This window comes from Colobus angolensis, unplaced genomic scaffold (genome assembly GCF_000951035.1).
Source record: "Colobus angolensis palliatus isolate OR3802 unplaced genomic scaffold, Cang.pa_1.0 Scaffold111, whole genome shotgun sequence".
NCBI lineage: Eukaryota > Metazoa > Chordata > Mammalia > Primates > Cercopithecidae > Colobus > Colobus angolensis.
Window position 1 is genome coordinate 395,659 of NW_012112142.1, and position 13,370 is coordinate 409,028.

Below are 13,370 nucleotides of genomic sequence, written 5' to 3' on the forward strand. Positions count from 1 at the left end.
CCGCCTCGGCCACCCGCCGGGGGCCGTAGCATCTTGCCCTGGAGTGTATGAACCGGGGCCCCAACCAAGCTCGGCAACCACCCCCCGGTCGGGGGGGCGGGGACCCCGATGTGAAGCTGCGGCTGGGGCGGCGGAGAGAGCAGGACCGACGCCGCCGTCCTTTCCTCACCTTTCCCCTCCCCTCAGCCCCCTCCGGGGGTCTTCTCCCTTGGCCAGTCGCCGGCCCCCCGGCTCCTTGGCTGGACTCCGGGAGGAGTTCTTAGAGCCCCCCTCCCCCGCCCCAGTCCCGAGGGCGGCGGGGCCGGGGGGGACCCGGGGGGCCGGCCGCAGCCACCACCCAGAGGAAACTTTACAAAAACAAAATTCGGAGTCTCCCAAACCTGACTGTCCCGGGAGAAGTGGCCCTGGACGGGCAGAAGCCGCAGCCTGAAAAGACCCAGGAAGAGGAAAAGAGGAGGTAAGCGGGGCCGCCGCCTCCTCTCCCCTGGCAGCGCGGAAGAGACCCGGGTGGCCGCCTGGTTTAGCGACACGAGCACCGCTTCAACCTCAGTACCGCACCGGAGCCTTCCGCAGCTGCCGCCTCAGACCGAAGGAGGAAGGGAACCAACCCACTTTCTCGGCGCCGCGGCTCTTAAAGTGTGAGTGGCCCCGGGAGAGGGAATTGAGGGGGAGAAAGTGGGAGGATGCCGGCGCTTCCTCCTGGAGTTTTGCTGATGTTCTCCAGTAGTGTTGGGAGTCTATCAATGAGAGGGTCTAGCTTTATTCACAGAGGGGGAAAGGTGTTAGAGAGGCCTGTATTTTGTGACATTTTAGCTCTTTGTATGAGTAATGCAAGTATGCAGGTTTTTCTTGGAGGAGTTCTTTCTCCAGAGTGAATACTCGCACCTTTCTGGCCAGTAATTGGCAAAGGGAAATTGAGGAAGCCAGAGCATATGTGCGCACAGAGGCCATCTGTATCTGTAAACTTTTCCTGGTACTGTGGGTGTGTGCGGTTTACTTTTTGTTTCAGGGGTACTCTCATATATGTTCCCGAGTGAGAACCGCTTACCCTGTGGACCCCTGAAAGTAAAATTGCTTTGTTTTTTTTTTTTTTTTAAACAAAACAAAACCAAAAGCCAGTCCTGAGAGAGGTTCATTTCAGTACCTATTGGTACGGGAGTTAACCTTCTCAGTTCCAGGATCCAATTCATGTGTGTTAGGATGACACTGTAACAGTGTCAGTTATTCAGGAACTTGAGTTCTTAGGAATCACAACTTATCTGGGGAAGAGCATTTATCACATTAATCATTTTATAAAAGTTGTGATTTTTTTTCCCTTCACCCCCCCCTTTTTTTTTTTTAGAGTAACAAATGACAACACTTTTATTTGGTTTGAGGCTTTGCTCTTTTGAATTATCTTTATTTCTGTATCAATTTAGGATACATCTTTGATATTTAAGTCAGGAATGATTTTTTCTTTCCATTATTTTAAAGTTGAAGTATATAAAACCTTTGACTTGTATTTTAGGTATCTTGTCAGAGTGTCAAATTAAAGGTTCATGAAAGTAATTAACATTTCATCATTTCATATACAGACCTTAAGGGTTAAACATAGAGCAGGATTTTATGTGGGAAGGCATAGGCAGTACTATACTGAGAATTGTGGTCTGGTCCATCTAGACAACTGTGGGCTCGTTCTGTCTGAAGCCACTGCTGAGAGATGCTTTGTGGGAATGAATGTAAGCCTGGGGTTATCTTTCTATTCGAAGTTCTCCATTCAGGATCTTGATTAGATTAATTTAAAACTTTCTCAAACTTAACAATGTTTGTTTGTTTTTTTTTAAAGTAATAAGTTCTGCAAGTTTATTAGCCTGTGTGTTACGTGATAATTCATTTACATATTCCATACCTGTGTCCCTAAACTTTCAGGACACAGAGTTTGTATTTCAAGAAATACCAGGACAAGCCTCAGTTTATCATTTCTTAATTTTATAGACTTTCATTATTTCTACCGTCAGTTTCTCCAACTCTTGTCTTGGAATAATGTCTCATTTCTTTGACCACTTTTCCCTCCTCTGGAACTTCTCCCACTGAATTGTTTTCCTTTAGTTGCCTTGTTATGCTTTGGTAAGGAACTTTAAATTCTTTTAAATGTGTACTGACATGAAAATACTGAATAGTGGATGTAGTGTTAGACTTAGAATCAGAGTCATGTATTCTGTTTTTCACAAAGATATGATAAAGAGAAATGTAGTCATGTAGAAGCTGTGTTTTGGGATGGAGGGGAGGACAAACTAAGAAACAAACTATAGTTTGAATGGAGGTTGTGCTCTGTCAAAGTTGCTTACTAACTTTAGGGCCTACTTTTATTGCTTTAACTATAGATTGGTTAAAAATTACGGTAATTTTTTTTTTTTTTTTTTTTTTTGAGACACAGTCTTGCTCTGTCATCCAGGCTGGAGTGCAATGGAGCGATCTCAGCTCACTGCAACCTCTGCCTCCCAGATTCAAGCGATTCTCCTGCGTCAGCCTCTCGAGGAGCTGGGACTACAGGCATGCACTACCACGCCTGGCTAATTTTTTTGTATTTTTAGTAGAGATGGGGTTTCACCATGTCGGTCAGGCTGGTCTCGAACTCCTGGCCTCAAATGATCTGCCCACCTTGACCTCCCAAAGTGCTGCGATTACAGGCATGAGCCACCACGTCTGGCCAAAAAATTATGGTAATGTTTAGCATGTTTGGGCCAAAAAATTAGGGTAATGTTTAGCATGTTTGGGTAGAAATGACAAAGTATTTGGGGTCCCTGCCTTTGAGATGCTTTTACTTGTTGGTGGTGCAGACAATCAAACACAAATTGCACAAAGCTATAGGAGAGGGGCGATAGACCAATATTTATCTAAGACCACACTAGATGTTAGATATTATTTGGCAACTTATAGATGTGAATATGTTTTTATATTTTTCACTAGGGAAATGTTGCTTTTGGACGTATACATATAGAACTAATTGAAGTGTTGAAGCCAAATCTGTGAAGGTTTCTTTTAGGAGGAAAAGAGCAAGTGGAGACAACATATTTAAGACTTGGAATTGGAAGGCATAAGGGACAGATAAAATTATGAAGTTGGTTTGAAGGGAATACAGATGGAGGTTGTTGAGTAAGTAGTGTTAGGGTCAGTTGTGTTTGTTTAGACACATGATTACAGTTCAAAGAAGCAATTGAGAAGAGTGTTCCTGAGAGAGTAGTTTCAGATGACTGGGGAGAAATTACATTTTAGGCAAAAGCAGTTATGCCTGGATTAGGATTTTGTTTTTCTAGGGAACCAACATTTTTATTATGTCATGGCTATCAAGGGCTATACAGAAGGAGGAGTGAGAAAGAAGATGCTTAGTGTATTGCTAGCAGCTTCTTACAAAAAAGAGTTTGGAAATGGTACAGTAAACTTTGTTTTGGATGTGAAATTTTAGGGCAACAATTGGATACTGGTGCAGTTTCAAAACAGCAAAATAGTTTAGCAGGTAATATACTGAAAATGTAAAGTTGGAATTATTTTCAACGTATTTAGGTTTCCTAGAGTACTGATGGAAAGTGAAGAGCTGAAAAGTGGGTATTTTTAGTTAGGGGGAAAATCTGAATGAATGAGACACTACCTAAAATAGATGTTTTAGAAGTGGATAAGAGTTGAAGTTAAAAAGGAATGAGCAGGCTTTAAACATGGCCACCAGTTTAGTCCCAGGGTATATTATTCTGTGTTTTTGAAACAAGCTAAAAGTTTTTATTTTTATTTTTAGATAGGGTATATAGGTCCCTTGAGATTAAGTTCAGAAGAGTATATTTAATAATAATTTCATTGTTAAGGAATTTATAAATAGAAGGACAGATTTGTTTCCTCAAATTCATGTTTTTAAAGTTCGCTGTGCATTATTATCCTACGTTTGGTCTTAATATGACAAAGTAAGGCCAAAAATAGCTGACAGAGAAGGCTGCTTCCCTTGTTCACAGTTGGTGTGTGTCTTTGTGTCCCATACAATGGAGGGGATATCCCTGTGTAGGCACAGCAGTGCTGATCATGCTTTTTTTTCTTTTTTTCCTTTTAACCTTTTTATTAAAAAACAAAAAGCAACTTGGCACTTAAAAAAATGTAGACATTTTTGTGGCTTGCATTTAGTATTGACTTTAACAGGATTAAGGATTGTGAGGAAGGAAATATATATTCACACTTTTTTGTGTTCCTTAGTTGGAATTCTGCAGCTTCCCAGTAGCTTCTCTGACTTCTTAACAGTGATTATTCAAATGGCAGAAACTCTGGGGAAGAGATGTTTCAACAGGGAGATAGGTCTGAGGTGATTCTAGGGTGAAGATACAGGGATTGGATTATATGCCATATGGAGGCCTTCTCTCGTCACCCTCCACTTTTCACAACATTTTTTGTGCAGTCGAAGCCATGTTCAGATGAATTTTAGAAGGCAGCCATTTATAGTTAACATTATTTACTAGTAAGGACAGTGAGAAGAGTGGTAACTTCATATACTTTGCCTTGGCAACTTTGGATTGATAGGGAATTAGAGAGACTTGAGGGTATATGTTTGTGTGTGTGTTTTAGCACCCACCAGATGACCACAAAGCATAGGCTTATTGCATTGTACTTTGGAGATGGTTCTTGGAGAAGTCTTCTGGTGCTTCTAACATCTCATTGTGTAGAGAAGGAGTTGGCAAACTATTTTTGTAAAGGGCCAGTTAGTAAATATTTTAGGTTTTATGGACCACATGATCTGTCACAACTTTCAGTTCTGTTCTTATAGTGTGAAAGCAGCTGTAGACAACAAGGAAGTGAATGAATGTTGCCGTGCTCCAATTGGCCCATAGGCGGAAGTTTTTGGACCCCTGATACAGACAACTGCCAAATCCACCAACAAACAGTATGAGCTTTATTACACTACAAAGCCAGGACTGGCTGTTTTTGGTAGTCTTTGTTTTCTAGGTGAGATGTTTTTCTCTGAGTTCATTTAAAATGGTTCGGCGTAAAGCACATACTCTACTGTAAAATACTTTTGCCTTCATGATGATGCAAACTATGGATTGACATGGGTGATGCCATCTTTAAAGGGATGCAGCTAAAAAGTAGGGACTACCTGCATTTCTTATCTAAAGATAACCACAATTGACATTTAGTGATATACTGGCTTTGTATCATGGCCAAAAGTATCTGTAAAGAAGCTTGTGGTCATACTTTCGAAACCTGAAAATAAATATAAAGCATTTTCTTCGTATGTAAAATTAGAAGTGTTTATGGTTGGTCTGAATAATATGAGTCAAACTGTGAGAGCATTAAAGTTTGATACTGCTATCTCTTTAAGTCTTAATCTCTTGCAGTGACTAATTCAGTGTGTAGAATTATTGGCTCTGCAGTTTTTGTTTTGAATTTCAAGTACTAGTGTATCTTAACAAATTAAGCTTTGATGTATATACATGTATATATATACGTATATATGTGTGTGTGTGTGTGTGTGTGTGTGTGTATATATATTTTTTGGGTCTCATTCTGTCACTCAGGCTGGAGTGCTGTGGTGTGATCTCAGCTCACTGCAACCTCCGCCTCCTGGGCTCAAGTCATCCTCCTACCTCAGCCTCTCGAGTAGCTTCGGGATCACAGGCACGCACCACCACATGGGCCTGACTAATTTTTGTGTATTTTTGATAGAGATGGGGTTTCATCATGTTGCCCAGGCTGGTCTCTTAACTCCTGAGCTCAGGTAATCCATCCACCTCGACCTCCCACAGTGCTGGGATTACAGGCGTGAGCCACCACACCTGACTAGCATTGAGATATATATATATATTTATTTTATTTTATTTTTTTATTTTTATTTTTATTTTTTTTGAGACGGAGTCTCACTGTATGGTCAGGCTGGAGTGCAGTGGCGCAATCCTGGCACACGGCAACCTCCGCCTCCTGGGTTCACGTCATTCTCCTGCCTCAGCCTCCCGAGTAGCTGGGACTATAGGTGCTAGCCACTACGCCCGACTAATTTTTTTGTATTCTTTAGTAGAGACGGGGTTTCACTGTGTTAGCCAGGATGGTCTCGATCTCCTGACCTCATAATCTGCCTGTCTTGGCCTCCCAAAGTGCTGGGATTACAGGAGTGAGCCACTGCGCCCGGCCGCATTGCTATATTTTTAAGAGTGAATCTTTCTCACATGTGTTGTTCAGAAAGTGTAATTCACTTTGTGCAATTTTACATTACAGTTAATATTAAAATATTTGTTTCATATGTCAGCAGATACCAACATTGGATGATGGTATTTTTAGTTTCATAAATCCTATTTATTTTAGGATTCCCTTATTTATGGCAGGGGTGGAGATTACTCTTGCAAAAATGACCAGTTTTTAGTGAGTATGAAACTTGCTTTTACTTTATATATAGTATTTCTACATATTTACTTTTTAAAAGAACAATTTACTTTTTAATTTTTCTTCTTATTAAAAGAGAGTATATAATCTGACAATGTTAGTATGTCTTTTAGAAGGTCACTATAAAGTTGCTTTCCTATTTATTTGGAAAGGATTATTTCCTTATTATTTTAAAAATCTCTTAATTTTTGCCTTTTCAGGTAATTTTATCATTGTCCCAAGCCTAAGGATGAGTGGCAATTTAAAAGACACAAGGTGTGCATCTCACATCTGCAGATACTCCAAACAGAAATATTCTCGTTCGTTGATACTTTCAGTGGACTAGGGAAAAATGTGTATTAGTTTTTCTTTAGTGTGACTGAATTGTCATTACAAAAAGATGAGTAAAATTGTTTTTAAATAATAAATTCTTGCTGTTAAATTGTCCTGTTTTTAGACTTTTTCCCCCATTAAGTAATAATGGGGGAAAATGTACACACACATACACACAGAGTATGTGTGTGTAGAGGTACCTAGTGTACTGTGCTACATGTTCATTTCTGCATGACTGCTCTGGAATTTAGGCAGTATTAAAAGACTTTACAAAATATTTTTGATATCACTTAATATTTTCCTGTTTTATGTCTTAATGTACTTTTATGTTTTTGCTGCTTTCTGATGATACCTCCTTGGTATTTCCTTATGATACCTTTGACAGTATATTTAAATGGAATGTATTTTTTCAAAGTATGTGACATTTTCTGAACACTGGGATATATATCTTCTAGTAATTATATTTTTACATGCAAGTATCTTTAAAAATTTTTTCTTATTACAACTTCAGAATTGTGAAACGTTTGAGGGAGCATCTGCGGTTTTCACTGAGCACTCGATCTGGATATTGGAATGACAAACTAAAATAACTTTTAACAAAATTTTTCAGAGGTGTTCCTTTTTAGTTTTTGAGTAACGCTTGATTTCTCTAAAGCAGAAGGCTTATAAGAAGAAAATATGAGAGCCAGTGTTCGTCTTGTATTATCCTGCCATGCAGGTAGTTGAAAATCAGAAACAAACAGAAATGCACAAGAGACCTTATTGCTTGAGTATCTTTTGCTCTTCCCCCATCAGACCTAAGGGACAGCTAGTGGGTCAGTCAGATGCTGTACAGTTTCTGTTGCTATGCTGTGTCACCTTTGCCCTTTCTTTCTAGCAGGAAGATAGCTACTGGAAATCTGGCTGTAAGAAAGAGATAGCGTGTTTTCTCTGTCTCTCTCTGTGTGTGTGTGTGTGTGTCTGTGTACACGTACCTAGTGTGTTGTGTTAGATGTTCATTTCTGCATGACTGCTCTAGAATTTAGGAAATATTAAAAGACTACAAAATATTTTTAATATTATTTAGCCTTTTCTCTGAGAGGATCACATCCTCTGGCTTTGGCGTTTTCATCTCCCAGCATCTTAAAACGAACCCATCAATGTATATTATCAGTTCCAAATGTGAAGTCTCAAGGCAAATTGCTGGTTTGTTTTTGGAAGAATGTATGTGTGTGTGTGTATATATATGTGTGTGTGTGTGTGTGTATATAATTTTTAAATTTTTAACAAAAATTCCTAATTTAGCCAATGCTTATGAGAGTGTGTGTGGTTTGTATAAAATTATTTTTTTTAGAGACAAGGTTGCACGTTGTCACCAGGCTGGAGGGCAGTGGTGTGATCCTTGCTTACTGCAGCTTCGACCCCCTGGGCTCAAGTGATATTCCCACCTTAGCCTGCTGAGTAGCCGGGACTGTAGGTGTGTACTGCCATACCCTGCTAATTTTTAAAAAATTTTCTGTAAAGACAGGGTCTCACTATGTTGCCCAGGCTGGTCTCAAACTCCAGGACTCAAGCAGTCCTCCTGAAATGGCCTCCCAAAGTGTTGGGATTACAGGCTTGGGCCACAGTGCCTGGTCAGAGTGTATGTATTTTTTAACAGCCTTTTAGGATTGTATGCTTTTTAGGGGGGTATATGGAGGGTAATATACCTTTGCATGACATTCTTTAGGTCTGAGGAGTTGCTTCACTAAAAGTAGTAATTTATAATTACCTGTTGAAAACAGGTGTACCTGGAGTCAGCTAGTTTACTTCTGACTACACAGGCAACTAATTTACTTCTCATTTACCTAATACAATACATTCATAATATGAATTCAATAACTCATAATTCAATAATTTCTTGGCTTCATGGCCTTGAACAAGCTGTTTATTATCCTTTTAATTTTGGTGACATCACCTGTTGATGGAGTAAAACATGTCCTTTACGTGGTGGTTGTTAGGATTAAATGAGATAATATAAAGCATGCAAAGCTCTTAATCCAGTGCCTGGCATATAGCATTTGACCTGTCAGTGTTAATTTATTAAGTTAAAGTTCTTTTAAAGTGTGCTATAGATAGAAGATTTAAATCAGGCCTTATATTGCCCAACATTTAAATTCAACTCTTGAGTTTGGTGAATAATACTGAAGTAATTCTGTGTTTTCAGAAGCATCTAAAACTTCATTAACATTTTACTAAAAACTGAAGAAATGACAGAACTGTTGTGCTTTTTTTTAATAGAAAAGGAAGACTGATTTGAACATAACTGGAATTTGCATTTATTTTCAAAGATCTCAGTAGTGCATGGACCAGAAAAGAATCCTTTTTTGAATAATTAGTGATTATCTATGTTAGTGACTATGGTTTAAATTGCCCATTTAGAAATAGCAGGATCTAATTCAGTTATCAGCCCTTTTAATTGCCCATCTCTTTAACCCTTGGAAATAAAAAGCTTTAAAAAATCATTAAGAAGTTGAACAGAAATTTTATCTGTGTCATTTACATCTCAAATTCAGATTGAAGTAGTTTTGTTTACATGAGTCTGTTTTAACTACTTAATTTTAGTTTTTGTCTTTTCCTGAAATTATTAGTATGTGGGTTTTAAAAGTTCCTTTTTTTGTGTGCTTAGTATTTGTTAAATACAAGATCGGTTTTCAAAAATACCTTTTCTTCAAGCAGGGCATAATCAGTGTTTTATTGGCCAATACAGTAAATAAATGCTTCTTGATTGTTTTTGTATTTGGAAAGAATTTCTATGTTGAGAACAGTTTTGCTATGCTTTCCTTCATAGTTTGTTTATTGAATAGAACTGTATATTTAAGGTATATGAAAAAAATCTAAGCTAGAAAAAAAAGATTGAGATATATATTCTTGGGGGAAAATATTTGCACACTTTGCATCTGACAAAGGTCTGTGGTCCAACGTCTATAAGAATTTACATTTACAAGAGAAGAATGACCCCATTAAAAAGTGGGCAAAGGACATGAACAGGCACTTCTCAAAAGACTTACATGAAGCCAACAAGCAGAAAAAGCTCAATATTACTCATCATTAGAGAAATGCAAATCGAAACCACAATGAGATACCATCTCACACTATGCAGAGTAGCTACTATAAAAAGTCAAAAAATAGCAGATACTAGTGAGGTTGCGGAGGAAAGGGAACACTTATACACTGTTGGTGGGAGTGTAAATTAGTTCAACTATTGTGGAAGTCAGTATGGCGATTCCTCAAAGAGCTGACAGCAGAACTACCATTCCACCCAGCAATCCCATTAGTGGGTATATACCCAGAAGAATATAATTCATTCTGTCATAAGGACACATACACATGAATGTTCATTACAGCACTAGTCACAATTGTAAAGATGTGAAATCAATCTAAATGCCCATCAGTGACAGATTGGATAAAGAAAACGTGGTACATACACACCGTGGGATACTATGCAACCATAAATAAGAAGGAGATCGTGTCTTTTGTGGGAGTAGGGATGAAGCTGGAGGCTTTTATCCGTAGCACACTAATGCAGGAACAGAAAACCAAGGCTATTATCCGTAGCACACTAATGCAGGAACAGAAAACCAAGTACCCTGTATACTCACTTGTAAGTGGGAGCTAAATGGTAAGAAGTTACGAACAAAAGGAAACAATAGACACTGGGGTCTACTTGAGGGGGAGGGTAGGAGGAGGGAGAAGAGCAGAAAAGATAACTATTGGGTACTGAGTTTAATACCTGGGTGTTGAAATAATATGTACAACACACCCTCGTGACACGTGTTTACCTATGAAACCTTCACATGTACCCCCAAACCTAAAATAAAAGTTAAAAAAAATAAAATCTTTAGCACTGATTATCTTGCTGCTGTGACTTCTCCTTTTAAGGAAAATTTGCTTTAGATTTTGGTGTAAATGTAGAAATTAGATTGGTTTATCTGCTAGTGGATCTCTGGTTAGATGATTAATGAATATTCTAGTTTAACAAATTTTCAGCATTTTAAATGCTTTTCTTTGTTGTTAACATGCTTCTAGGGATCTTTACATTTCATAGTTTTTCAAAAAAGACTTTATAGTAAGTTACTGGATGGGAAGAAGAGCATGTTCTCTCTAGTTTACTTAATTTCTTCCTGATTATTATGTATGTAATACTGGAAGGTTGTGTAAATAAATATTTGGGTTGTACGTTTTCTTTTGCATGATTGGTGGTCTCTTAATTGACTGCTGTGTGAATTTGATAGTATAAACTAGAATGGTTATACAGTGAGTGGGGAAACCTTTTTCTACTGAGTATTACGCAGGTGGATTTTTTTTTTTTTTCCGTCTGCGGATAAATATTAAACTTTTATATTACCAGGTTTAGAAATTTAGAGCAGGAAACAAAATTTCATTTTTTTTTTTAATAACTGAGCAGGAGAAGAGAGTGGGGTTGTACAGACGTGGGGAGAGGCAGTAAAAGAGGGAGGAAGAAGAGGCAGATATCAGGGCGAGTGACTCCGGAAGTTTGGAGGTCAGTCTTAGTCATGGGTCACACCCTGTTATTTCTTTGGGTTGTGGACATGAGGTGTTACCACTTGTTATCTGTCACCCTTTGAAATGATGATTAGATTATTGGTTTTTATTCATAGCTTTTCAACATTTGGGTTCTTTAAACCATTAAAGATTTAGTTTGCATGGGATAATCAGTGTTATTTTAGGGTGGAAAAATTTCCACCATGCCTGCTAGGAGAAGATGATGGCCAAAGAGTTTTTGACTTACAGAGGAGTTTCTTTGTTCTGTTGTTGTTTTTTCCTCATTGACCCTATTTTGCTAGCTTTGTCTGAGAGGGGTGCTTGTCATTCTACATGTGACATAGTAGCTGAGAGGCAAGCTTTGGAGTTGATAGACCCAGGTTCCAGCTCTGCTGCTTTGTGATTTCAGGCAAGTTATTTATTCCGTGTGTGTTTCTTTTAAAACTGGGATGATAATAATAGTACCTATTTCCCTCATAGGGTAATTAAGAGGATTGAGTGAGATAATACATGTAAGCCTTTAGCACAGTGTCTGGCTAAGTTAGCATCCAGTAAATGTTAGCTGCTGCAGTCATAAGAAATATTATAGTATTAAGTTATTGTTATTTCTGTGAGGGTGCTAGTTTTCTGAATGCTGAGACATTGGTGATCTTTGCTGCTGAACCTGTTACTATTTTGAATACTGCCTTTATTCAGCAGCAGATTCGGTTCAGATTTACTGAATACCTACTATGCCAGGAATTGATCTAAATAAGCAAAACAAAAATACCTGCTCTCTTAAAACTTACTTTCTGGTTAGGAGAGGCAAAATACACAAAACAAAATAGATGATGTGTCACTCAGGAAATTTGGTTGATGGACTTTGTCTAAGCTTTCTTTAACCAACCCTAGAAGTCTTAACCTTTAAATACTTTTTGATTGTTCCTGTTGCTGTGCATGAGAGTGTTTGGAGGTAGGGGCACCCTAAAAGCATATCATAGACTGGGTTTATTGTCTCCAGCTTCAGCTTGATCCTAATTTTAAGGCAGCCTTAAATGATAGTTTTCATCATTTCCTTGACTTATTACTTAAATTGGCTATCTCAAGACTTTCTGTCCCCAAAACTTGTGTTTCACATCGTTCAGAGAGATGTTGCTCCTCCCCAGCTGCTCCTCTTTTGCTCTTCTATGCCATTTTCTTAAGAGGAGGGGATACTAGAAACCTCTTTTTAGAAGTATTTTCTTACTAGTCTGTGTACTTTTCCTTCTCATATTTTGTGTTTTCTACCCTTTATTTGTTTTTAACTGACATTTAATTTGCTTATTTTCTTTGAAATATGTGTTTTTTTTGGTCTCTCCAATTAAATTGTGAAAGTTTTTAGGTCAGAGACCACTTTTCTATTTTGACCTTGAGCTTCCTCTCTTGAAAATAAGGTAATACCTTCCAAGGATGTTGTGAGATCTCAAAGAGATAATGTGTGAAAGGGGTCCTGGAGCCAGATCCTTAATAAATGCTAGTTTCTTCTTTGAACCGCTGTAGTTCCTAAAAGTTAGTGCTGTGCATACAATCAGTGCTTAAAAAATGCTTGTTAATTTATTTTGAATTGAGTTTGTGAACTTTTAATTTTCACTTGTGGTGGTAGTTTTAGTTGTTAGTGCTAGATAAGATTCAAAATATTACTTTTCAAGAGTCAGGTGATAAATACTGGGTCATTAGTGGTAGAGCTCAACAGTGATTAGGAACAGGAACTTGAGCCATCATTGTTTGGGTTCAAGTACAGGCTACCATATTTACTGATTGTGTGACCTTTGGCAAGTTGTTTAACCTCCCTCAGTTTCTTTATCTGTAAGGAGGGGAAAATGATATCTACCTACCTCATGAATACTTTTTTGTTAGTATTAAGGGAAGTAAATGAGAAGCTCGAAACAGTGCTTACCATATAACAATCTGTAACAGGGTCCCCGGGGAACATTTGGCATTATTTGGTGATGTTTCTGATGGTCATTTGGGGGAGTGGGGAGAGGGAAGGGTGCTACTGTTATCTAGTAGGTAGAGGTCAGTTGTAAACAAGGTGTAGGACAGCATCCACAACAAAAAATTACCTGGTCCAGAATGCCAGCCCTGCCAAGCAACACTCGGAAACCCAGCTTAGTTCCTTTGTATAA

At 38.4% G+C, this 13,370-nt stretch overlaps 2 protein-coding genes across 3 annotated transcripts in view; one reads left to right on the forward strand and one right to left on the reverse strand.

Moving 5' to 3' along the window:
- The window catches only part of LOC105522677, a 4,862-nt gene extending 3,672 nt beyond the window's left edge, over window positions 1-1,190 (reverse strand). Inside the window, exons 1-3 of the mRNA XM_011957252.1 lie at window positions 1,145-1,190; window positions 559-737; window positions 170-426 (exon numbers count right to left, since the gene is read on the reverse strand). Coding sequence (XP_011812642.1) covers window positions 170-426; window positions 559-737; window positions 1,145-1,190 — 482 coding nt within the window. The remainder of the gene's footprint in view (window positions 1-169; window positions 427-558; window positions 738-1,144) is intronic.
- FBXW7 (F-box and WD repeat domain containing 7, E3 ubiquitin protein ligase) overlaps window positions 343-13,370 on the forward strand; it is a 214,102-nt gene continuing 201,074 nt past the window's right edge. Inside the window, exons 1-2 of one of the 2 annotated variants that reach the window (XM_011956434.1) lie at window positions 343-457; window positions 551-638. The gene's annotated coding sequence lies outside the window, so the exon portion shown is untranslated. Of the gene's footprint in view, window positions 639-13,370 lie in introns of both variants that reach the window. The other variant, XM_011956430.1, reaches the window with a different exon arrangement.